The sequence below is a fragment of the Xiphophorus couchianus genome, chromosome 23 (assembly GCF_001444195.1).
Source record: "Xiphophorus couchianus chromosome 23, X_couchianus-1.0, whole genome shotgun sequence".
Classification (NCBI taxonomy): Eukaryota; Metazoa; Chordata; class Actinopteri; order Cyprinodontiformes; family Poeciliidae; genus Xiphophorus; species Xiphophorus couchianus.
In genome coordinates, this window is record NC_040250.1 from 15,039,361 (window position 1) to 15,065,865 (window position 26,505).

General features: G+C 37.1%; 1 protein-coding gene across 1 annotated transcript; it reads right to left on the bottom strand.

The window, feature by feature from the left end:
* Positions 1-8,323: 8,323 nt before the first annotated feature.
* On the bottom strand, positions 8,324-20,527 carry chrnb5b (cholinergic receptor, nicotinic, beta 5b). Its single transcript, XM_028008147.1, has 6 exons — positions 20,031-20,527; positions 13,572-13,717; positions 13,401-13,445; positions 12,812-12,921; positions 10,509-11,499; positions 8,324-9,252 (listed from the first exon to the last, which is right to left on the bottom strand). The coding sequence occupies exons 1-6, from the start codon at positions 20,080-20,082 to the stop codon at positions 9,097-9,099; spliced, it is 1,500 nt and encodes a 499-aa protein (XP_027863948.1). The 5' UTR covers positions 20,083-20,527; the 3' UTR covers positions 8,324-9,096.
* Between the last annotated feature and the right edge of the window lie 5,978 nt (positions 20,528-26,505).

Sequence of the window (26,505 nt, forward strand, 5' to 3'; positions counted from 1 at the left end):
CTCACAGCACACCCTCCCTCTCACCCTGTGGGTAAACTTGGCGACCTGACTCACAGCGAGTCAGAGACGAGGAAATAATGAAATTATTTTTCATATATACAGCTTAAGGCTCGTCTCGAGGGCTGTCCTAAAGGCAATGATTATACTGCATTTGTGTGTTCAATGCACAACAGATGTGCTTTTTACATAAGAATTTCAAAAAGGAAAAGAAAATATTAATAATGACTGAAAGTATTACAATGACTGAATACCTGCACAACGAAATGATCCCGTGTTTTCACCATCGAGCTGCGTTTGGCCCATTTAGTCACTTGATTGATTTTGTAGGCACAACAATGCTGAGGCGGCATAAAGCATTAGCTGCTCCATAACAGAATGTAAGAGGGCTGCAGAGTCTGCCCATTTCATATAATGGAAAGCTATTGATGTGCATCATGAAATAGCAGTGAAAATATTGAGGCAAGTCCAGATTAAATACTGGCGATGAAGGGAAGCTGACAGTGCAATGGACAGAAGTAAACATCAGGACTCTTAATCTACATGTACAATGTGCTTTTATGTTTTGGTAGAAAAATCAGCATCATCCTATAGTTTTTCCCATTGAACTTCTTCACATTTTTTGACAGCAAACCTATGTGTTTAATTTTTTACATGTAGACTAACCCAAATATTGGAAGGAAAATGATGGTGTTTTTGCAAATAAACATTTGATTTTGATTTATTCTCTTTGCCCTAAATAAAATGTAGGAAACTGAGAGATTTTAGGAGGAACACAATTAGTAAAGAACGTCATGTCGGACGGTCACAGGTCGGACCATCTGTCTGCATCATGATGTGGCGAGGTTTTTCTTCAGCATCGACGGCGAAGCTGGTTTTAGTTGACTGGACGACGGAAGGAAAGAATTGAAGATTGATGTTTACAGAAGCTCAGATGTTTAACGCTGATAAAGATTCATAAGATCAGCAGTTGTAACTGTAGTGAAAGGTGGTTCAGATGGGAAGAACACAAAATTATGATACAATTACCACATTTTCAGAATGAAATTGGCCTGAAAAGATTTGTACAACTTTGCCTTTGTCTATAACATAAAATCTCAATAAATGATATTCATGGTCTCATTACATTGCAAAGCACTGCTTAGGACACATTTAATCAGTCAGTGAAACCCTCAATTAATTTACTACACTTGATTTTGTTTTTTGTTTTCACAGAAAACAGAAACTTATATGTTTGTGCGATGAACAAGTCCATTGCCTGTACAAAGCAGTGTGAATCAGTTCAATTGATTAGCAACTCTGACAAAAAGTGTTTATTTTTCTATCACCCTGTTTGAGAGAGAAGTTGTACATTTGTAGCTGTGAGTGTCTGAAACAGGCATTGGCTTTGGAAGCTGTACATGTTTACAGTCAAGAAGCAAAGAAGAAATTGAACTAGTCACCGCACAAAATATTTTTTATGAGTTTCTAAAGAAAAAATCCATTGCAGCATGAAAAAAACCCCCCAGGAAAACGCAAGGCACAAAACATAGAAGGTGTAATCAGTAAAATTAAAGAGAGAAAGACATCTAGCAGCTGACTGCGGAGTGTAAAAAAGGTCAATGATGTTAGAAATAGCAGGAAACAAGAAGGTGAGATTCTGGCTTGATGTGCCTCAGCAGAACAGACTCTCTGAGTCTTAATTAGTACGACTGAAAGTGAAGTGAGTTTGTTCTTCTATTGACCCACTTAAGTTGGTTCATTGCTATTTTTGAAGCTAAGTTTTTAGGTCTTGTCTAGTTTATTTGTGTTGCTATTGTTTGTTCTTTTTGACAAGTATTTTATATTTCCTTTCTTGGTCTCTATAGGAAAAGTCAGTGCTCTGATGTTGACATGATGTATGTCATGTTGAAAATATACAAAGATTTCCCATGGCATTGGTGTATAAAAGATAAAAAGGCGTGACTCTTAACTTGTCTTTTATTGACGTTTGGTCCTGAAATCCCTTGTTCTTGCATGGTTTTAAAGATTTAACTTTAAAGCAGTGGGTTTTCAGGAACACATGAAGCTAAATAAGTGGAAACATTTTGATTACAAAAGAAACTTAGGATTTTCTGATTTGACAACTGCAAGGGAAATTTGCTTTTAATCCTTCTCTCAGTCAAGAAGGGTTATTTCAGTTACTTACAGTAAACAATAAAATGTAACCAAAGAATCTGGGATGTTTCTAATATAAAAGTATTTTTCTTATCTCCAGTTAATCTAGTGAACCCTGACCATTTTGTTTTTCAATTGATAAAGCAAAAGAAAATTACAGAAGACACAAACGATCACTATACCCTGTGACGTTTGTTATACCTGCAAGTACAAATTTGCTCTCATCCGTCAATGAATAAAATGTTAAACAAGACGTAGCATCAGAACTCAAAATAGAATAGAATAGAATAGTTTATGTAGGAATATTGTCCAATAACTAATATTAAATAACAGAATACATAATGGTATTACATATAACCTGTTAAATTTACATGAATAGGGGTGACATTGTACTATTGTACTATAATGTTCTGCTGAAAGCACTGCTGATTGTATTTGACAGCTGCTGGAAGGAAAGACTTTTGTCACCGCTCTTTTGCACATTTACAGCAGCCTGTCACTAACTTTATTAATGCAGCAATTAATTATTTGATTTTCTTCAGTGTGTTCAGACCTACAATAAAGCACAGTACTGTTAGTGTGTGTGTCTATCTGTTGGATAAGATTTCAAACATACAAAATGGAGAATGTTATTTAAATATAACTTCATCTTTCCTTTTTTCCATCCTTTAACATAACCTAAAAATGCTTAGCCTTCTTTCTATAACTCCTTTCTTTCTTGTGCTCTATCTAATCTGCTGCTCCGCCGTCAGCCTGTCCAATAACCTCTTCTTAAAAGCTTTCAGCTTCCCCTTTCGCCCTGCAGCTTGTCCCAAAGTGCCAGTCATGCTACACTCTTCAACCCCGCGCTCTTTCAACACATTCATCCTCAGATGTAGCTGCCTCCCGCATCCTCATCGCCGCTCACTTCTTCTGTCTCCAGCTCAAGACTCATTAAGGTCTCAGATTGTCCTGCTTGCTGTCCCATAACTCAATGTCCACTACAGGCAGCCTGCATGGTCATGCTGTTGCTGAATCCAGCCACTGGCGACTACGGTAATTAAATGCCTTCACTGCTATCTGATTAAAACTCATCGCTGCTAATTAAACAGCAGTCTCTCTCTGATAGTTTTTTTTTTTTTTTGCACAAACCTTTTCTCACATGGTTCTGCCTTCCCACATTAATCATAAAATAAAAACTTTCATACATGTGAATGCAATTTAATATACTTTATATTTAGTTCATAATGAGGACATTACTTTTTTATTTTTCAGACTTGCTTGACAAACAAATCCATGCAATGTGACTCATTTTTATAAAACAATCAACTCCACAAAGCATTTGTTTCTTTCACAAACAATGTCACTTCAAGCCATTTTTGATCAGTTTCAAGTAGCTTAGTAACAATTATTTTAACAGGCTTTTTACAATCTCAAGGTAGGAGTTTAACTACATAATTATTATTGAAGCTGATAAAAACTTTTTGGGAAAAAATACATTTCTTGTTAAAAACACATGTGTAAGGAAAAGGAAAAACAAAAAATATATATATAGATTTGTGCTTTTATTTTTAATAATGTCAGTTTTGGTCCTCCATAATATTGATTACACTGATGTGAATAAACCATTCTATCATGTTGAGTTTCTCTAACTAATATTTAGTCCTTTCAAAATGATACCTGAAGACATCTACTGATGTTAGCAGAAAAACTGAACTCTCTAGTATCTCGTTTGGCCACTAGAAGGCAGCCTTCAGCCCTTTAATCTGTCATCAGGTAGCAGGCCTAAGGACATATTTGTCTTTGTAACGGTGATGCCTGAAACCCATTTTAGATCCCTGTACAGCGTTTAGACCCTGCATGAGGAAGGTCTTGCCTTTACTGACAGAAAGATTGATGGCAGTCTGATTCAACAGCATGGCAGCTACTCTTTCTGTGACGCACTAATGCGGTTCATAAATATCGACCTTGGAGCTGAAATGGCAGGTATAAATCTTGAAGGAATGTCCTGTGGAGGATGATGGAGATGAGATGAGAGCAGCAGCCAAATACAAGGAACATATTACACTGCTATGGTGGCTTGCAAAAAATATTCTCAGCTACCGCTTGATTGTTTTCACATTTTCTCTTACATATTTGTAAGAGACTTACAAATATCAATGTATTTTATTGGTATTTTGTGTACTAGATGACAAAAAGTAGTCCATAATTACAAAGCTGAATTATATGCGGTTTTTAAGAAAAAATAAATAAATCTAGTGCAGCTCATCCCTTTGTCATATTGGCCAAATACATTTTTTATATTGAAAATGTTACAGGTAAAGGGTATTGGTGTTAAAATGTGACATGCATGTGGATTTTCATCTATGACTCTGATAAGCTGAGATAAAATTCTTTGCGATCTGCCCTGAGAAATCACCTAAGGAGCAAACATGAGTATTATTTGATCTCAGCTTACAGTAAATTCATCCGCTGTGTGGTCTCAAAGGTCTGTTAGAGAACATTAGTGAAGAAACAGGTTGAGCAACTCCAGAGGAGCTGCAGAAATCCACAGCTCAGGTGGAAGAATTTGTAAATTGGACAACTTCTAGTTATTCAATCTATAACTCTGACATTTAAGCAGGAAAACTAACACTGACCTTAAACATACATTCCCCACATTGAAACACAGTAGTGGCAGCAGCATGTCTTGGGGGTTAGTTTTATTCATTAAGAAGTAGGGATACTTTTGCAAGGCTTTGTCCTACCCACCCAGAAGAAGATGAATAGAATAGAATAGAATAGAATAGAATAGAATAGAACAGAACAATGTGTGTTAATATCTTTTTCTATTTTATTTGTAGCTAAGATTTGAAAAAGACACAAAACAGATTTGTGTCACTCAAAGAAGAAATAAATATAAAATTTTGTTATATATTTTTAGATATTTTATAAAATAATTGCAGTTGAAAATGCCGTGTTTCCAATATGTCATCGGTATGTACAGTATGTTCTTGCGCAGTGAATGCTCACATATTATACATTTATGTGGGTTTGTCTTTCAGAGAAAATGAAATGCTTATTGATCTCCAGCTGGACTCTCAAGCTCTTTAATGTCGGCTCCTCAGCCGATCCCTCAGGCAGCAGAGGTCCCCGTGTCTCTTGTTTATGACTGACCTTTATCATTGCTGTCGTCCTCGATTCCACGTCTCTTACTCCCCTCTTGTCTTCCTTCCTCCATCGTTCTGGTTTCAACTCTTGTTACATTTTATGAAGCTACAGTGTTAACAGCTCCGCCTGTCCGTCTCCTTTTCAGTGTTTCAGTTTGGCCTCTGAATGATGGACCTGGATGCAGCAGGGCTCCTTTTCACAAGAGGCTCTTCTAAATGGGTCACTGCCAGCAGACACACTCGCTAAATTAAAAAACTTCCAAAAATCCACTTTTTAAATTGACAAGATAAATCAGGTTATTCTCAAAAGCAGAACTGACTTTTCAGGTAGATTCACTGAGTTAATTTTTGACAAGCCTGGAGTTTATATTTACAGTTGGTTAGTTTAATATCAGGCATCGGCTTTAAAAGACAAACCTACCAAAGCAAACAGGGAGCTATAAAAGTCAAGTCTTCCTGAGAGGCAACAGGTGAACTTAAGAGAATTTGAGTGAAAATGTGTTTTCCATTCATCATTATTATCATTGATTTTCTGTCTGAATAAAATAGTTTCCTTTCAATCTTGAGACCCTTAACAAACATTTCATTACTTTATTTTAATGCCATAAAGGATTGGTTAGTTGTTTACCAGTTGTTAAAGGAAACCAAAGATAAATAAGAAAACTTTGTCAACAAAAACCACTTAATCCAAAAAATGCTTTAGCAAATTTTACCAAAATTCCACAAAAAAAAACTGTAAATCCTTCAAATTAAAATTAAAAACTGATGAGAAAACAGGCTAGAGATATAGCAAATAAAAAAGAATCAAGAAATAGGTTAAGGCCACAGGCATTGACATAAACAATAGGTTTCATCAACAATATGAACAGACGTTGAGTCATCTCCCACTGATTTAACTTCACATAAATCTTTAAATGTGGTTTTGATCATTATTTTAAAAACTTTCTATGAATTCTTCAAATATTTTCTTTAAATTTTACCTACTTTTTTCCCAGTTCCTGAGCAACTATAGACAATTGTATTCAGTCATTAACTCTAACATTTAGATCATTTAGTCATAAAACAACTTCTAACTTCATGGTTTGTTCAAACTTAGCAAAACAATGACATCTAAAATGAATCATTGGGCATTTTATTAGCCAGCCACTAAAAAAGATACAGTTTGTCCCCATGTTACTTCAGTTTAGTCTACAATCCACAAAGATAATTCAGTTTAAGAGACTGCATATAACAGTAGGAATATTTTAACTCCAACAGTTTGAATTCCAAAGAGCTATTATCTAAGATATAGAAAAGAGGGACAAAAAATAAATGTATCCGTAATACAATGGAATATATAAAACTGATGTGGGCAGAAATGGCATTCAGTACCCTGGGACAATACACAGAGGTCGTAAGAAAAGGCAACAACTACACAGAAAATGCATATCATTTAATAAACTCAGAGTGAAACTCTCAGGGTTGTCAACTGATCGGGCTACACTCATTCATGTTTGTTTTTTTTCCCTCTATTGTAGAGAGGAAAAGAGGAAAAGCCTCTACTGCCTGCTCTTTAGAGATTGCCTGCTTTTACTAACAGGCAGCCTCTGTTGAGACAAGACACAAGGGGCGGAAAGGCAGCTATAAATTAAGAAACAATGTCAAAACAAACGGAAACCAAAGTGACCATAAGTGTCGAAATAAAGCAAATGACTTTTAGCCCTAAGTGACTCTCCAGCCGTGCAGATAAACAACTACTCCACACACCATTCCTCCCCCCTTAACTCTCATGCCACGAGCCACTCTAGTAATAGAAAGTGATGGAGATGTCAAGAATGTAATTTATGTGTCATATTAGGATAGGGTTGGGGTTACTAACATGAGCTATAATTGCTAAACACAATCCTACTTCAGTGGGAACAGGGATTATAAATGTTTCTGATCACGAGAGTGTGCATGTCCTCCTTGTCCAAGTTGCCTGCTCTGAATTTTGAGGGCATTTAGCTGATATTCACAGGCTCAAAGTGTCATGTGAGAAGATGGGGAGCTGGTTTCAATGTTCAAATAGAAGAAGGATTGAAGTGAGAGCTTACTGTGCACAGACACATTTATTAAGGGGAGTGTCTTTTTGTTATTGTTAAAATAATTATCCAATTCTGTTTTGAGTACCTGGTTTAATGCTAAAGTGTTAGGGAGTTTTTTTTACTCTGAGTTTTGTGTCAGTGAAATGTTGAAATTACAACTTGGAAAGTCAGACGTTCCTCTCCAGCAGCATCTTCAACATCCAGTATGAGGTACAGCTACAGAAACCCATGAAATGAAGCTCTCTACACACCATTCTTGAGCTAACATGAAGCCCAGTTATAGTTTGTATTAGAGTTACAGTATTTGTTTGTAATGCAGTCTGAATGTTCAGGTGCTTGATTCACATGTATGTGGAGATCAGGAGCTGTTTCTCTTTCTTTTTTAGCAATTAAACTTATTATAGTTAACACATCATGAAACTTCAACCTGGCATTATTTGTGACATGCAACCAAAGGCTAACTCTACCATTTAGCTCATGACCCTTTTTCAGGACTGCACTATATTTTAGGAACCAGCAGCTGGGATATAATCTAGATGGGGAAGATTGCCAGACTTTTGACTCCAGTTATTATGAGTGTGTTCAGTCCCAGTCAGTGTTTCTTCAGCCTCAATGCCATCTCAAAATAACAGAAGGTGAGGTTGCAAGCCCTGAGGTCAAAAGGCCGTCCAGGGAATCTGTTGACTAAGATTCATCCTTGTACATGACTGTTTCTCACACAGGCGAAAGGAGGCACACTCAAATGCCCTCCAGAACTTCTTGTTCAGAATATATTTATGTTTTTTAGTTTTTACATGTCATAGTCTGGAATATGTGGCAGTCAAAAACCCCTGTTGAAATAAGCAGTATTGTGGAGATGCCGTGATGAGGGCAACGACATCAGCAGCCCCTAAAAAGGTAAAAATGTAAAAAATCTGTTTGTATGGTTGTAACATAAAAAAAAACAAAATCTGCAGGATTGAAAAAGTTACTGAGTATGAAATTCAGCACAGCATTTAGTTACCATCCTTCCCCTTTATTGGTCAGTTTAAATTAGACATTTGATTTGTCAGTGGGAGGAAAAAAACAACATAAAGTTCAACCTTCACTGAAGAAATTAAACAATAAAGTTAGTTGTATTAATATATTATTGGCAAAGATCAAGAAAGCAATATGAAAGATAATACAGAAATTAAAGTAAAGAGTGCCTAGATAAATTACATGAACATTATTGCTGCTGGTTTCAGAGTTGATGAATGCTAACTGGATAGGAAAACTAAAATCCACTTGAACAAACATTAACAGCCATTTGAGAATAATTGTTTTTATCAACTGTGGACAATATCTTTTGTTTGTGCAACAAAGCTGGTTTACACACACAAAAAAAAAAGTTGGGCAAATGCTTTCCAAGTGAGAAATGTGAGTGTTCACAGTCACAAAACCCATCAGAATTTTTATTTGTTTTCTCCTGTGTATCATTTACAAGGCAAATGTAAATAATATAAATCCATATAGCATATGTGCCATTGGCAATAAGAAACAAAGGGAGTTATCTTGCCTCATAAACACAGATTAATTAATCTTGTTGCACTGTTGATTATAAATTACCTGATATGACAACATTGGCATATGGTGCGTAGAGGACAATAAAATCAGAAGATCAAAAATCAGCAGGTGAAGTGATGGATGTGCAAGATGCATGTGTCAAATATCCTAATAGAGATCTGTTTAGTTCCTAGAAAATTTATTTAATTTTAGAGGAATGTTAGAATGTAAAGGTGGAGCTTCTGGTTTTATTTATGCTCTGCGTCTTCAATAACTGGGGTGTTGTAACTCTGGAACAGAGGCTGCATGAAAAGTCCTGCAGTACCAACGACGCACACACATACAAAAATCCACAGGAAGAGGCGGTCAATCACCATGGCCACATATTTCCAGTCTTCAATGATCTGCAGAGAATCAGAGACTTTGTTAAAAGTTGTGAGTTTGTTGTTTAAGGTCTTCAACTAAAGAGTAACCGATTGGCAAAAAAAAATGTAATAAAAATAAAAAATGGTGAAAAATTCAATTCAAAGCTTTGACTCTTTTAAGAAAGTCAAATGCCTGAAACCATGAGCTCATTTAATACTATAAATAAGTTGCACTATTAATAAATGAAACAATAAAGATGCAACATACCACTCATGATAACTCTCTGGACCTACAAAAGTCTTAGCGATCAGTAAGTTGTCCTCAGAACCAGAAACACGTCAACACATGTTGAAATGCAACTCGTCAACTTACTGGTCTTAATTATTGTCTCATAGAGTGATAATCAGATATGAAGTTTTCTACGATTTCTAGTAGCAACATAATGTCAATCATTTTAAGTTTTTATAGTAATTCAGTTGAAATTTTTCTCAGTTTGATTCTTCAACTTCATTTCAACATCTCATCAGTTTCAAGCTGACTTTCTGTATCATTTGACTGTATTTTGCCACGAGTAGTGTGAATTATTTCCAAGTCATTTCAGGGACATTGTTCTCAACAAATATCAGAAACAGCACAGAAAAAAATCTGTTATGCAGAGCTAAATAAGCAGAGACAGAGAATAATTAATATGTGCTGACTCTACAGCAAACATAATTAACAGTTCCCAACATGTGTTAATCTTTAGAAAGGGAAGGACGCAATCCAGTCCGTGGGCTTATTAGGATGGGATGCACCTCCTAACTTGGATTAAATTTTTTTTTCCTGGACAAAATAACCCACACTTTCGCAGATTTTCCCTCCCTGATAAACCACAGTATTGCCCATGTGGGAAAAGCTTATCAAGCTGTCTTGTAGAGACCTGCAGGCGTACGACAGATGGGAGCATGGCAGCTAATTTGTAAAATATTCTGCTGAATAATCTTGAGTGACCCCAATCTTCTTCTGCTTCCTTATTTGTTTTGCTTCCGTGGAACCAAGCTTTCATTTCTAAAGTTGTTAAGCAACAACTCTTCTGGCTTTGTGAATGATTATTCAAAACATTCCTTCACACAATCGCTTCTTTTTCAATCATTAAAGCGGGTGTGTGGGTCATAATGAGTGAGAAAGCAGCCAGTCAAGAAAAATTCTCAGGAAATCTTGAAAGATATTGTTTAAAATACATTGAGGGTTGTTTTTGCAATGCGACACAACGTTCAAGGACTGATAATAGTTTTCCTGCACTAGGAATACTTACCCCTTCATCATCATCTTCACTCTTCATTTTCTCAGCAATGTAGCGCACTCCATCCACTGCATCCTCCACATCAATATTGCTCTTGAGCGTCATCCTCTTCCTGATGTCTGTGTTCTCCGATAAGTCACTGACCCTCCAGCCGTAGCGCTTGGCTGACTCTTCATTGACATAGAAGGACGATGAAGAATCCGCCACCCCTGCAGAGATGCTCGTCCCACTCTCTGCTCCGCACGGCCTCTGATCTGAACACTTTTTCCTCTGATGTTTTTTCCTGAATTTCTCACGAATATTTGAGCTACCAGGTCTCCTCATGAAGAGGAAAGAAGGGAGCCGGTGGAGAAAGACCCGCTTGACCCAAAGTGGCATGGTGTGTGTGCTTGGGGACCGATGGTGGACGTTGAGCACGCAAACGCTTGTGACAATGGAGAAGGTGACCAGCACCATTGAAAACATTAGGTACTTCCCAATGAGAGGCACTGCTAAAGATGTTGGCGGCACTATCTTTGAGATCAGAAGTAGAAACACAGTCAGGGCGAGGAGGACAGAGATGCAAAGAGTCATCTTCTCACCACAGTCTGATGGAAGGTAAAACACCAGAATGGCCAGGGAGGTGATGAGGATGCAGGGAATGATCAAGTTGATGGTGTAGAACAGAGGTTTCCTCTTGATGATGAAGTCATAGGTGATATCCAGGTATCTGATATCATTTGGGTCTTCATTCTTGCGTCCTGGCAGGGAAACAATATCCCACTCACCACTGGGTTTGAAGTCATCCCGTGAAGCATAATCACTGAGGAGGTTGAGATCTATTTCTGTGTGGTCGTACGTCCAGGAACGAAACTTAAGGGTGCAGTTTTGCTGGTCAAAGGGGAAATCCCGGACTTCGATTTTGCAGGCGGACTTGTAGATAGCCGGTGGGAGCCAGTCGACATCTCCATTGTTGGAAACTAAAGCATTGGAGTAGAAGGAAACTTCATACGTTCCATCAGCGCTGAAAGAGACGAGAAGACCAAAGGCAATTTTAAAACCCTTCTTTTTCTAGGACAGAATAATTATAGAACATAGAAACATAGTAATCAAGTTTGAATTCAATCTGGAATTCCTTTAATCCACGCTTGATCAAAATTATGACCAAGAGCTCCAGCATATCAATACACCCCACTAATGTTTGCTTTTGCACATTTTTCTTGGTGAGTTGAACCTTCAAACTCACTTTCTGTAGCTATCAACAAGTTCCTGATATAAATTCTGGCTGGATATTTGAACTGATTCTTTTCAACAAGGTTAAAGTTGAAATTTTGGAGACATAATTCTGCAAACTTTATGTCAGCCTACTTTATCCATTCTAAAACCAGTTTGGTGTGTGTTTTTTTGGTCTGACAGAAAACCCTCATCCATCCATCTGCCCTTATACCTTGGGGTAATTTGCAGAGACCGCTTAACAAAACTTGTTTACCTTGGAGAAAAAAAAATTGATATTGATGTTAAAGATAAAATAAAAGAATCACCTAGGCAAAGTCTGCGTGAACTGCAAAGTGCTAATAAATCAGGGCCACTCTCCACATTCAAGCCATCTTCATGTTATCATAAACTTATGGGATGTCAGTCAAGAAAAGAACCACCAGCTCTGAAAATGACAGCTTCAAGTTTAACTGAAATGAGAAGTTGGTTGCACTGAATATGCCTTATGCAGAAATGTTTTGTGGTCAGATAACACAAACATTGAGAAAAAGCATATTTTGAGGAGTAAAGGTGAAGCTTTCTAACCACTGGAGCCCCTTTACTGAAAATAATACTGGTGTGCTGCACAAAATGACATCTAGATGGTTAGAACTTGGAACAACTGTGTGTTCCCACATGATAACAATCAGAATAACAATCCTAAACACATATCAAAACCACTTTTGGAGTTTTTAATGAAAAATTGTCATTAAGCTTCTCGAATGGCTTTCCCAGAGGTCTGACATGTTGATTATGCTCAAAGCTGAGTCTTTGCCAAGAAACCAACCGATTTAAGTTAACTATGTGGTACAGAAAATTACAGAAGTGCACATTTTCTGCGTGATTTGCCCTTGTAGTGACCAGAGACACCGTTAGTGAAAGAAACTTGAAAACTATTACCTGAAACGATGACAAGATAGAAAATATCAATATTAGAAATGAAACAGGGGAACTGAATTCCCAAATCTTTTATAAAGTTGTGTTTTTTCAAATATTATGCTCACACACACACGCCCACGCACCCCATGCATACACGCACACACACACACACACACACACACACTGTCAGAAAGCCATCTTACTTGTTATAGAGGACGATATCTGGAAGCCAGATGTGTTGTGAAGGGAGTCTGATTTTCTTGATTCCCTCATACTCGTTGGGATCCCACATTAATCTGTAGTCGTTCCATCCCTGATGCAATATTGAAGTTGTGGAAATCCATGTGAATTAATTAATTTAAAAACACGCTCAAAGTCATTTCAAAACATCCATTATTTATCCCCTACAAGGAACTTTGAAAATATGTACAAATAATTGTAACAAAACAAAATATATGAATTCTGAAGTCATACGTAAACAGGCTGGTTCATCCATAAAAATATTGGTTGAGTCAGCTGTCAATACTAACTCAACCAGCAGTCAGTACTGGTAGCACATAGTACATGTGCTACTATGTATTTATAATAGTAGCACACCAAAATCTTTGGCTAACATGTGAGCTGACCACACCAGTGTACTCGTCTGTGCACAATTTTCTACAAACCACTGCACTGTGACAAACCTAAATACATTTGTGAGCATATGACACTGACTAATATAACTAAAGGCATGCAACAATCCCTTTCCTCACACAAATATAGCAACAGACAATGGAGTTCAGCTGAACAAACCTGGGTTAACCAACAGTTGGTGGTCATGATCTGCTCCCTCTCGTTCTGAAAGGCAGACAAACATGGCGACACAGTTCAGACACCTATAGAAACCCTTTAAAATAACAATCCATCATGTGATGGTGTGATAGTAGCATGTCTTTTCAGCTGTGGGATCCTGTATTCAATTACCACGTTGATCAGCTGGGCCAGAGACACTTGTATGTTAATGGAGACCTGCTGGCTGTTGTTGACAGCCGGCCTGATCAGCTTGTTATACCTCTCCGGTGACAACAGGTGACTCACCAGCCTCTCCTCTACGTCTGCACACAGGGCAGCTGGGTACATGCAGAGACAAACATACACACAGAAAAGAAAAAAAACTGTTGGGAACAAACTGCATGTTACTGACTAAAGTTTACTGTCATTTTTTACATAATATCAAATATGTATGCAATCATGTACAAAATCAAGCCGATTTCCTTCTTCAAGCTTTCATACTAATATATTTTCTAGTGTCTCTTCCACTATAGGTTTTCATATAAATTAAATATTATAGCCACAAAAACATGAAGTCACTTCCAGCTGAATACATCAAGCACAAAAAGTACGGAAATGTGTGTGTGGTTCATTATTTCTATCCACCCACAAACAAGTGGATGAAACACCTGGAGCAACACTGTCGACCTGTAATCACTGTAAACCCACCAAAGGGCAGCTATTTCAACACAACAGACATGTGAGAATCTGTAGACTATTAGTACTGCACTTCTCAGATTTTCCACCATCTCACTTGTAAAACATGGTGTGGGCAGTATTATGCAGGGGAGATGCTTTTCTTCAGCAGGATGGGAAGGTGGATGGAGCTAAATACAGGGCAACCTAAATCCAATAAAGGATATGCTGTGAGACTTGAATATTGCTTATTACTGACATCCTTGCCCACTGAACAAAAGCTGTTTTGCAACAAGACTTGGCAGACACACATCTTTAAATATGCAAAACTGGTAGAGACATAACTCAAACGAGGTGGAACAAACTAGAGTCCGAAAATTGGACATTCTTTGGTCAAATATTTTTGAAATCGTGTATTATTTTCCTTAGACTTCATAATTATGCATTACTTTGTGTTGATCCACTTCATAAAATCTCAATAAAATACTGTACTGTACTTAAAAGTTTCTGCTCAAATTGTGAAAAGGTTTAAAGGTTTAAAGGGTATAATTTTAATTCTAAGATACCGCATATATAATGACATGCATGCTCATAAAGACACGCTTTAAATCTCATAATGGTCGCTGTGCAGTGACCATTATGACGAAGGTTTCAAATAACCTTACTATAGTGCTTTGACCTCGTATAATGGGCCCTTCTGCAGCGTCGTCTTTTTGCTATTTTTCTCACTGTCCCGCACCAAACAGAGGAAGCCAATCTTACTTTAAAAATGTAAAAAGGGGCAATGTAAAAATAAACCATCCCACAAAATATTTATCAACTGGGAAAGATAAATGTCTTCCTACGTATGCTGGAGCAACAGGAAAACATGAAGACGTGTAGCGCACATTGTGCAAGGTCATGTTAGGTGTTAACTCTGACAGCAAATCCTCAAAGAGCAAATAAGGAAAGAATGAGCTCTATTAGCTGACATAAGCTGAGATGGAGCTTTGTGTCTAGCGGTGGGTCTCATCACACATGCATGCCCACCCACAGAGAGAGACACTTCGGTCTGCCTCAATGCACTCTCCACACGTCAATAATTTATGGCCACTAAAATAAAAATACCATCATTTCTGGTGCAGAGAGACTCAAACATAATCAGAGATTAATCTTCAGGTCTTTCCCACTCACGTAAAATCTTAAAGATCAGACAATGGAGGTAAAAGAAAAAGATGAAGAGGTGCTGTTGTGTTTGAATGACACAGATAGATGATCTGTTATCAGATGATACATAAAGGAAAACAAACTTTAGATTCTGCATCTTTTGGGTTTCTTTTTAGGATGGTGAATAATTCAGGGGAATGCCATCTGTGGTGGACCAAAACAATTCAGGCTTTAGCTGTACTGGGATTTACTCGGTACACTGTCCTAATCGGTCATTCTATTAAAAAATATATAATAGAGTGCCACTCGTGCATCCTCGATCATGTGATCAAATGCTGTCAGACCTTTAGCATTTTTTATGTGAACCTTCCTGGAGTTTTGAGTATCTTATTTCTGTTGATTGCTTTGTCTCAATTTTTCCCCTCTTAGTAAAAATATCTTTATATAAGGATATAAAAAACTATGAAAGCTCTATATTGCCACGTTGTTTTCTGTTTTTTTATTTCTTTCTTTGACGTGTCTGAAAACCATGGTGGCTTACAACAAGAAGAGACACAGGAAGCGCAGAAAATGGTTTCTTCCTTTCTCAGCTCCCACTGTGTGACTTTTACATGAATCCACAGCTCGGGTTGCAGCTACTGTATCTGCTCCTACAGTTTGTTTTGCTGATAGAGTTAATTTCTCAATTCATAAACTTATTCCTGTAATACAAACACCATAATCACAAGTCTGGTAAAATAAACTGTCATATTCAGTAAATTGGAATATTATGAGTTCAGTAACTCAATTCACTCAATTCTCGATTTTCTACTTACTGCTAATGAAAACATGACATTTTAGACTAGATTGTTGCATCAGATCAAACACTTAGTTCAGAAGTGTGGGCTTAATAAAAAATACCTGCTGAAAGGTTGTTGTTTTCAGGATTCTTTTAATCTTACAAATGAGCTTAATCAAAATGCATATTCTAATTTATTGTACACAACTCTGTAACCTGTCAGCTCATGGATAAGGGGTCCTGGTGACTCCACATTTATCAGTACTTATGAGAGAAGAGGTTTTATTATAAATAGTATCTTTCTAGTCTCAGAAAAAACAGTGTATAGTTTTGAATTTTGGGGGTGGGGGTTTTCTAATCCACATAAAGTCATGATTATGTATAGTTTCTATGCATCCAGAATGCTCGGTTAAATGTTTTAACTACTGGTATTAATGGTGTTAGAATGTTTTAAATGTAATTATACAGTTGGAATAAAATACCATGTCATGAAATTTTATTATAACATAATTCCTATTTTTATAGTTTAAACATCTCTTTTAAGCTACTGAGTTTAAAGAAGCTTATCATTAATAATCCATGACATCATGTTTGCTAATGGTGCAAATATGACATGACAAATAGGCTCATTTCTTTTAACAGTAGAAACTATTAGATACTATGGATACAAAATATTGTTTGGGAGTGGTGTCAGATGAATGCATTTTTCTGGCCAACCAACTCAGATGTAAATATGGAGGCTTTCAACAAGAAATATTTCTAACCGGTTCAGCTTCTCACAAAGAATGGGTAGTGTGGAAAAAAAAAAACCAACTCATGGGTTTTAACTAAAGTGGAGGATGTCTGATGTGGTGTGCGTCTGTGGGCGAATATTGCTTAGCTGGTGGAGTAGTCATATTGCAATTAGAAGGGTGTAGGGTCAATTACAGCTTCCTCTTATCACATGTTGATGTGCCTCTGGGCAAGGCACAATCCAGACTGCTTACCAATCTGTATGTTAGTGTATTAATGTAAGTGTGATTGGATGAAAGTAGCTACAGTGTAAAGTGCCTTGAGTGGTCAGTATGAGTGGAAAAGTGCTATATAATCTCAATCCATTTACAATTTGCTTCTTGTTATTACAGCGATAGCATCAGGAGCTCTTTGAAATATAAACACACAAATAGTTCTCTGGACACAAGATCCACCTTTATCCAAGCACATCTTCAGTCCCAACACCCACCACAACAACTGATAAAGACAGGTTGTGAAGAGAAATGGTCAAATGGTCTCTGTGTAAGCTTTATCCTCATGAAATGCTATAGAAAAAAACCAAGTAGTCTCCCATTTGCTACTGTTTTCCATTAAATAAATGTAGGATTTTGTTATTTTCAAAAGTTTTTCTGTGGTGTTATACCACAGCAGTAAAATATGCTTTCTCAAAACAAAACAAAAAAGATTTTACTCATATTTATCTTGGTAAATATGTTCTACACTATGCCAATGCCACCTTGCCAATTCCAGGCACAAACAGTAAGCCTGAGATTAATTGGAAACCTGAAACTCCATGAGAAAAGACACACATAGAGATCAACTCTGCAATGAATAAAATGTGTAAATGTTAGCAGAATAGAGTAAAATCAACCATCTGGAAAATTTGTAAATTCTGCTTTGTATCCATGTCTGTTACAAATTTAAATGAGCTTTGTCCATTCTAATAAAAAGAGTGATACCCTATAAAGGATTATAGCTTTAATCCTGAAGTTTCTTGGTGGCTAAAATAAAATCATGTGGTCAAAGTCTAAATCCTAAAGGGATGTTTAAGCATTATTGAGGCTATAGGTATATATTTGAGTTTGTATGAATAACTCTGACTCTAAGTGGATGAAAGAAAATCTTTAATAATATCAATATACATAATTATTCCACCATGGGAAAAAAAATAATTCAAATAAATCATTAAAAGTTTAAAACCAGTGTGTCATTTATGTTCATGATAAGTGGACCACTGTCTCACCTACAGATAGAGCAGAGATAATAAAATATTCATAAAAAATCAGTACAGCTGCACATAAACTAATAAATTACACAAAAATAAGTTAATTTGAGCAGAAAGAAATTCCAACTGGGACAGCAGGGCAGACAAAATAAACATTTAGTGGTTTTATTTGCAGTTGAAGACACACAACCAGTAGTGTTGTTCTATTTTTGCCACGTGTATGAACAAATCAAATTATGATACACATTACCATTGCTTTTACATTTTATTTTGAGCTCATTTCAGTACCATGGAGAGGTCCTGAAAAGTTTTTAGTTTCTCATAATTTGCTAAATTCAAGTTTTAGGGTGAAGGCTGAGCTCATACCCAAATGATTGCATGCTCTCAATGTCCAGTGTCTTAGAAAGGTATTGTCTTTAACTTGTTTTACATTCACAAAGGTTAATAATGTATTTCATTGACATTTCAACAGACTAAAAAAAAGTGGTGTATAATTGTGAGATAGAAACCAAATTTGGCATGGTTGTGGAAGGTTTTCACTAACAAAAACTGACATGCATTTGTATTCAGTCTCATTAACTCTGATAGCCTAAAGTCAAATTTAGTTATTTCAAAAGTTTCAAAGGTTTTCAGAAGTAACCAAAATGTTGTCATCCTGTAATCCCAGTGCAGGTGAAGCCATTCTGTAAAGGCCTCTGAAGTTTGTTTGAGAATATTAGTAAATAAAAAGCTTAATGAAGACCAAGGAACACGACATACAGGTCAGGGATAAAGGTGTGGAGTAGTTTATGAAGAGTTAGTGCAACAATGTTCGACAATTTCATTGTTTCCCTGAGAACTATTTGAGCCATCATCCTAAAATCGATGCACAACATACACAATGTGTCTTTGAATCATCCTGAATTAATATGAGGTACAACAAAACTTAATTTCTCTTTGGGATTAATAAAGTATTTTGAATTTAATTTAATTGAATGTCACACCAGCAACTACCAAGATGATTATCCAGCTAGGCAACAATAATATAAATCTGTGCACAGGGTAACTCTGAAGTCACAACTGGGAAACAGTGACTTATAGTAACTGATAATGCTGAACTTCATAAATCTGGCCTTCATGGAAAAGTGGCAAAGATAAAGTCACTGTTGAAAGCAAACCAGAAGAAGATGTGTTTACCACGGGCAGTGTAATGAGCACAAGAAGAAGTTGCTCTGGTCAAACCAAAACTAAACCTTGTGGCATAAATACAAAAATACAAAATACAGTTTGTCAAAGCAAACTATCCTTTCACATACCATCCCCATGTCAACGCATGGTGATGGCAGCATCATGGTTTTGAGATTCTTTTCTTCAGGAAGGACAGCTAATCTGGTCCGAATTAATTTGTCCAGTAATTGCATCAAAAAGTGGCTGTGTGCTGCCATGGGAGGTGAATGAAAACACTAACATTTTTGAAAACTATGTACCATTTTAATACTACTTTACAGTTAGATATGATCCCACTTTGGATTGGTCCAACACAAAAAATTCCCAATAAAATTCCCCCAGATTTGTTAATGCAACACAAAATTTTGTTACATGTGGGGCACAGAACACATATTTTAATTCCCTTCTTGTGTTTGTAGATTACATTATGCAGCTTTATACACCTTAAAAAGTCATAAAGCAGACATATTCATTGCTGAAATTAAGATTTGAGGCTAACTCTCAGAATGTCACACATCACCTGAGATAAAATTAGAAACTAGTTTAATTGAACCACGTGCTTTACAGTCCTATTCCCACTGCATTGAAATTGACTCTAGAAAACTAGCCAAGGATTAAGCATTTACACTGAAATAAATAAATATAATTCTGGCCAGATTTTGTTGCTTTAAACTTATTAAACAATAACTTAATGCTTTGGGGCAGAAAGTGCAACAACCTTCAACCAATAACATCTCCATATGGTCAAGAAAGTGAGCAACAATTTCAAGACAGCTCACCAAATTATATACCGTTGTTGTAATAATAATAATAATAATAATAATAATAATAATAATAATAATAATAATGCTTAAGAAAACTAACTCACCTGCCACGGCGAGAACCAGGAGAGCCAGCGCTGTTTTCACCGGGACCCCCATTGCTTTATCTCCTCCAGAGCGACGCGCGCTCCCAAACTTCCAGATGGAGAGTCTGTTGCGTTTTCTTGGCGTGAGATTTGTTCAAATCAGCAGGGGAAAACGAAAATCGAAGCAAACCAAGACAAAAGCGGTTATAGTGGTGACAACATGTCAGACTCTGCGGCTGAAAGCCGATAATTGGTGAAGCTCGGAGGCATCTAGAGGATGGAGAGGAACACGGGCTGCAGACTGAGCCGGGAGCAGAGGAGGTTGGATGTCTTCTGCAAGAGCGCACCGACTCCACCGCCGGTCCAGCAGCTGTGATTGCGCGCAGAGGAAGGCACGCTGTGGAAATCCGAGTCCTGCCTGGTTTCCTCTCACCGATGCGAGTTTTGTTTAATAGAAAATACTTGCTAGAAGTAAGAGGGTCGTTGACTCAATTATTGAAATAGAGGATTAAATCACTCTCTCATCGTCTTGGCTGCGTCGGTTTCACTCTCTGCTCACCTGATCCACAGTTTCAAAGTGTGACAACAAATAGGAAGCTACTAAAGTTTCCTCCGGATGACCCTTAATCCTTAAAATTAACTGAAACCAAGCTAATCTGGATGAATTTTCTTGCCCTTTTAATTGAAATTGATGCCTTGAGAGTTGATTTATCGTTAAAGCCACAAAAAAATTCCATAATTAATTAATTATGAACAAAATGTTAATTAAACAAAGGCAGCCCCTTTGCTTCAGGAAAAATGCTTTGTTATCTATATCTGGGCTGAACAACACATTGTTGTCCAGTTCTGAATATGAGCTACTCTTGGATTTCTAATGACTGTGAACTGCTATAAAAAAAATGAAACAAAAAAGATCCTAATTTCAAGCGGTACTGTTGAGACCAATATTATTCGTTCTTTCTTGATTTATTGAGGTCATGCCATTTGTTACAGTGGAAATGAAAGGAATCAGCTTATCTGAAGCACAGAATGGAAGTATCATCTTATGTACAAAAAAAATGCTGTCAGCTAGCTTTAAAGCTATAAACTTGATCATATATATGGCAGACTCTTGTTACTTCATCTTTATCTCATCTTTCAGGTGTAGAATTATCAATCTTCGTTTCTAACTGAAATAATAAATAATAATTTTTGAATTATATTTTTGAACAAATCTCATGCAATACAGTAATACAGGAAATTTCAAACACACTTTGATCTAATATAAAATATTTATTTAAAAATACATTTTATGCTTTCATGAATAGATAGATATTCCACAAAATAGTCACAGCTCCAGTTTCAGTTTTTCCCTATTGTCCTGCCATCACACCCTGTTTCAGCCACACCTAAGTAACATGCAAGCATTAGCCTTCCAAAGTCCCTGGCTGTCTCTCCTAATGAGCATTATCTCTGCGTCCTAAAAGCAGAGAAGAGAAAGAGAGATTTAATCAGGGCTTCTCAGAGCTCAGTGTGGGGTCAGCTGAAAAGCCAGACACCAAACACACAAGCATGGAATAAAATGATAAAATCTGAGCTCTTGTTTTGTTTTGTTCTGGGCTTTTTCCATATCAAATACGACTGCTAAAGAAGCTGACTCATTGGATAAGGGATTTTGAAAAGAGCAGGACACGTAAATATGTGTTGTGACCTGGTGCTGGGTAAGCGACTGATGTGGCTGGTTCAACAAATGGTGGTTAGTTTGCTTAGTCCTGAAATTCTGGTTTCTCCATGCAGACCTCGGTCAGCAGGAGCTTTTCAGGTTGTAATGGCTTCTTTCAGGGTAGAAATTGTCCCCAGCCTCATCGGATGCTTCTCTCCCTCTGGACGACATGGCGCCCTGGTGAAGTGACCAATTCCCCTCCTGCATTAGTGTTGTCATAAATTCAGATCACATGGACACATTAGTGTCTTCATCTGACAGAAGGAGATGGGGCTTTTTAAATTGCAGTCTGGTGACTTGTCACAGTGGGACATTGTCTTCTTCCACTGGGACAGAATCAGTACACTAGGACGACCTCTTCTCTCATCTTGTCATCTTTTTGAATACACGTACAGTGCTTCTGCCAATTTTTTACCTCAGTTTACATTTTGTTTTTGTTTGTTTTGTTGGGGTTTTTTTTCAAATTTAAATGTTTTAGTTTGTCAAACACATTTTCAGACCAGCTACAGATAACTTAAGTAAGCACACAATGCAGCTTTAAAATTATGAATTCATTTCTCCAAGCAAAAGAAAACTATTCAATCCAATCTTGTCGTATGTGATAAAGTATTTCTCCTCTAAAACTAAAACTTTGGCAGCAACAACTTCCATCAAGTGATGCAACAACTGGCAACCATCATCCTGCTTCACAGCCTAAAGGTGAACTGTAAGCCACAGAGTGATGGTCCGACGTCCTCCGTCAGGATTTTCTGGTGGTGAGCAGAAGTTATGGTTCCATCATCTATTTCAAGCCATGCAGGGCGTGAAGCAGCAAAGCAGTTCTGGACCCTCACCTGTTTGACAGCTGCATGATGTTTATTTTTCTAAAATGCTGCCTTAATTTTGAGCCTGATGTAAACAGACTTACACATTCTAAAATGTTCTATTTTTGTTTTATTTGTTCACCAACAAATTTCCCGAACACTCTGGGAGTTATCAACATGTTTTTGGAAAACATTAGACAAGGCTCCACATTATTTCTGGTCTGCTGAATCCCATTTATGCCAATCTTAAACAGTTCGGTTTTTGCTGAACTCTGAGCAAAAATAAAACAAATGAGCCTGCAGCGGTTTATTTTGTTTGTTGTTGTTTTATTCTAATTTAATAAAATAAATGTGGCAAATTACAGTTAATTAAGGATGGCAAATATATTTTAACATAAGGTTAGGATAGTTTAGGTCTCTTTTTTCCCTTAACAAAAATATAATAAGTATTTTAAAACTGCTTTTGTATTTCCTGTGTGTATCTTCATCGTATACTAGTAATTTTATCAACTCCAACCTTATTAAAATATTTTTAGCCTCTTATTTAGCCTCAATCATTTAAAAAATTGCAGGAAGATTACAGTTTAGCAGTTTGCTCCTACAAAATGTATTACACAGCTTAGTACACTTGAGTTCATTGTTTTTTAGGTCACTGTCATTTGTGTGGAAGTTCATAGTGTTAGCATGTTTGTTTACACATTATTTGGGGAGGAAATATTCATATACACAGCTGAGTTGACATGCAGGTGTGGTTTTACAATTTTTGGATCCCAATGGACTCTTACGTGAGCAGAAACACTCATGAATAATAAAATGCTCCATACTATTTTCCCTCCTCTGCAGTAGTTTCTGATGTGTCTTCATGCCACATCCAGGGATCCCTCTCTACGGCTTGGCTGCCGACTCATGCGTAATGAATTAAACACAAGATGAATGACTCAAAATTATTCTTGAAGCAGTGTCGTTTCCTTTTCCTCCAGTGCAACGATTTCTACAAGTAGAGTTGGTTTGGCTTTCGTGCAGCTGCATCACTTCAGCTCTTGTGGGCTTGACCAGCTTTGCACTGCTGCATGAAAAACGATACAAGTCGTGATTATCTGGGGCAGATCATGAAATGTGCTACTGAACACAAGGCCGATGGAAGAGTTCTGAGCTAGAGCACGAAAGGTTGCTGCAGCCGTCCCAGCTGAAAACCAGCAGAGCAGCTGTATGATGCAGATTCTGAGGGCTGTTGGATTAACATTAATAAAGTATCCAAAATAAGATCAGTCTTTTATAATAATGCTTTCTTCACACAATCACCAAGTTTACATTTTCCAGCAGCATAAAAGCTCCAACATATTCCATCTTAAGTAGAAGAGCATATTATTGAAAGACCAAATAGCTGCAGAATTTAAAGTGGATTTAAGTTTGTTTAACCTTACAAGCAAAAGTAAAGTGTAGATTTACTCTCAAAAAAGGGCAAAAAAATAAACATACAGAAGGCAGAAAGGAAACATTAGGCAAAACTTTCAAACAGCCAGCTGGTTCATTGGATACAGCTAAATATACAACAGCCATGAACAAATGCCTAAGGGAAGTAAAACAACACTACGGGTCAAGAGAAGGTCAATCGAAGATGCACAATTGAACCAATTTTATGTACAGATGAATTGATGAACTTGACCACTTTTTGGCTTGGTGGTTGTTATTCGTATTACCGTGCATTGAAGCATTTCACATTATCACATTAGAACCAGAAATCTTACTGTATTTTCGTTTATTATCTCTCCTATAGCAGTATAGCAGACAATCTCCGAGAAGGTGATTCTTTTGTGGAAAGTTCCAGAGAAACAGATCTTTCATCATCTGACATTTTATTCCCAGCAGACATCTGCTGAGATTTACTTTAACTCAATAAACCAAACATTGATTTAGACAACAGAAACTAAAGGGACAAGAAAAATCCAAGTCTTACTGTAAACATAACTGTAATAAAGTCAGAACATTAAAAAAGAAAAAGAGACTTTCTCTTCCAGTAATGTTTTTTTTCTTTTTCTCAGTGGCTGCTCAAAAAATATGTTGCAGCTCTTTAAATAAAGTCATAGGATGATCTATGAAAGTAGGGTGGGTAAAATCTGTTAGTATGATTTTTTATATAAAGAATATTGTTCCAATCAATATCCTTGATTGCACTTATGTTAGGGTCATGTTTAGGATAAAAAGTATCCACTGCCACGGTTAGACAGTCACTGAGAAGATTGCACACAAAACAGAGGTATACAAGTCGCACACACCTAAAGAAAGAGATCCCTCTGAGCCTAATGGATGTTTTGAGAGAGCAAGAGTAACTTTTAGGAGCAAAATTGTAATTATAAAATAAAATTAGATCACGTAAAAAAGATTGTCCTTCCCTCCTTCCCGGGGCCTCTTCCCAGCCCCGGGGAAGAGGCCCCCCCGGGGACTATGTCTCTTGACTGGCCTGGGAACGCCTTGGGATTCCTCCGGAGGAGCCGGAACAAGTGGCTGGGGAGAGGGAAGTCTGGGCTTCCCTTCTGAAGCTGCTACCCCCATGACCCGACCCCGGATAAAGCGGAAGAAAATGGATGGATGGATGGATGGATGGATGGATGGATGGATGGATGGATGGATGGAAAAAAGATTTATGAACTGATTTTAGCTTTTAGAAGAAAAAGGTGGTGTGCTCTAAAAGCTACGTAACTTGTTTTTAACACCAGCAGCTTTAGCCTTTTTCTTCCAGATATCCATCTATGAATGTTGTCTTCGACGCCTTCACAGACTAACTTACTTACATGGCTTTGACCCTTTTCTCAACCCTCCTTCAAAAACACAATATTTTTCTATTTTCATCACCTCAGCAAAGAGATAAATTTGATGTTCATGGCCTGATCTGACATGATGGTCTGAGCAAATATAAACCCTAGCACAAAAATCAACCTCAAACAAATGTTCATGTAACATGGTACTACATGTTGTGCTCACCTTTTTCAATGATGGATTGAAAAAATCTTTGAATCATAACCAACCAAAAGAAAAAAAACAAGGAAAAGTAATGATTGCTTTCAAATTTTTAAAGTTTGAACAGCCATTGCATTTCTTAACAATAGGGAATATTCTTTTTTTGTGTTTTTGCACCTGATATATCAGTTCAAAATTTATTTTTAATCAAACTTCATTTTAAAAAATCACAAGTGACCAGTTTCATTGCTTTGTCAGTGATGGTGTTGTTTTTAACTCACCCCTTCACACTGGAGCAGGAGACATTGATGAAGCCATGCAGCGTGCAAAAGATCAGACTTTAAAAAAAAAAAATTTTTTAAATTTTAAAAAACGGTGTGCTTTTTTTTTCTTTTGATTACGGTACTTAACTAAGAAAAGACACATGCAAAGACAATCAGAAATAAGTTAAAATAATAAACTCACACTTGATCCAAGTATTTAAAGAATAACAACCAAACAAAAACATTTTCTAAGTTTATTTTCCCATTTAAACTTTCTAATCAATGCATTTATTCAAAATACATCCATACATAATGCATGCTGGTTGCTCAGAAATGGAAATGAGCTTTTGTTTGTGTTTTTCACTCTAAAGGACAGCAACAGTCGGGGGTTTTATCTTATCAGATGACTTAATGAACTTTGTTCATCTCTCTGTGGTTCACACCAGCTCCCTGGAGAGAGAATTATCCATCAGACTGGGAAGAAGACCAGAGGCTCCTGCTGTCCATGTTCCCGCTGTGTATCACGCAGCACACAATGTGTTCATGTAGCATATCAGAAACAGAAAGGATTGCATTGTTGGATTCAAAGCTTTTCCCAATTCTGCTTTCCCACACAGGGAAGCAAGCAACGCAACTTTTCCACTCCACACATACTTCTTCCACCTGTCTGAGACACACCTCATGCTCCACGAGCCACAGTGAAGTCCTCTGACAACCCAAAAAAAGACGATGGCATGCCTCAGAGAGACAGATCCCTATGAAATAAAAAA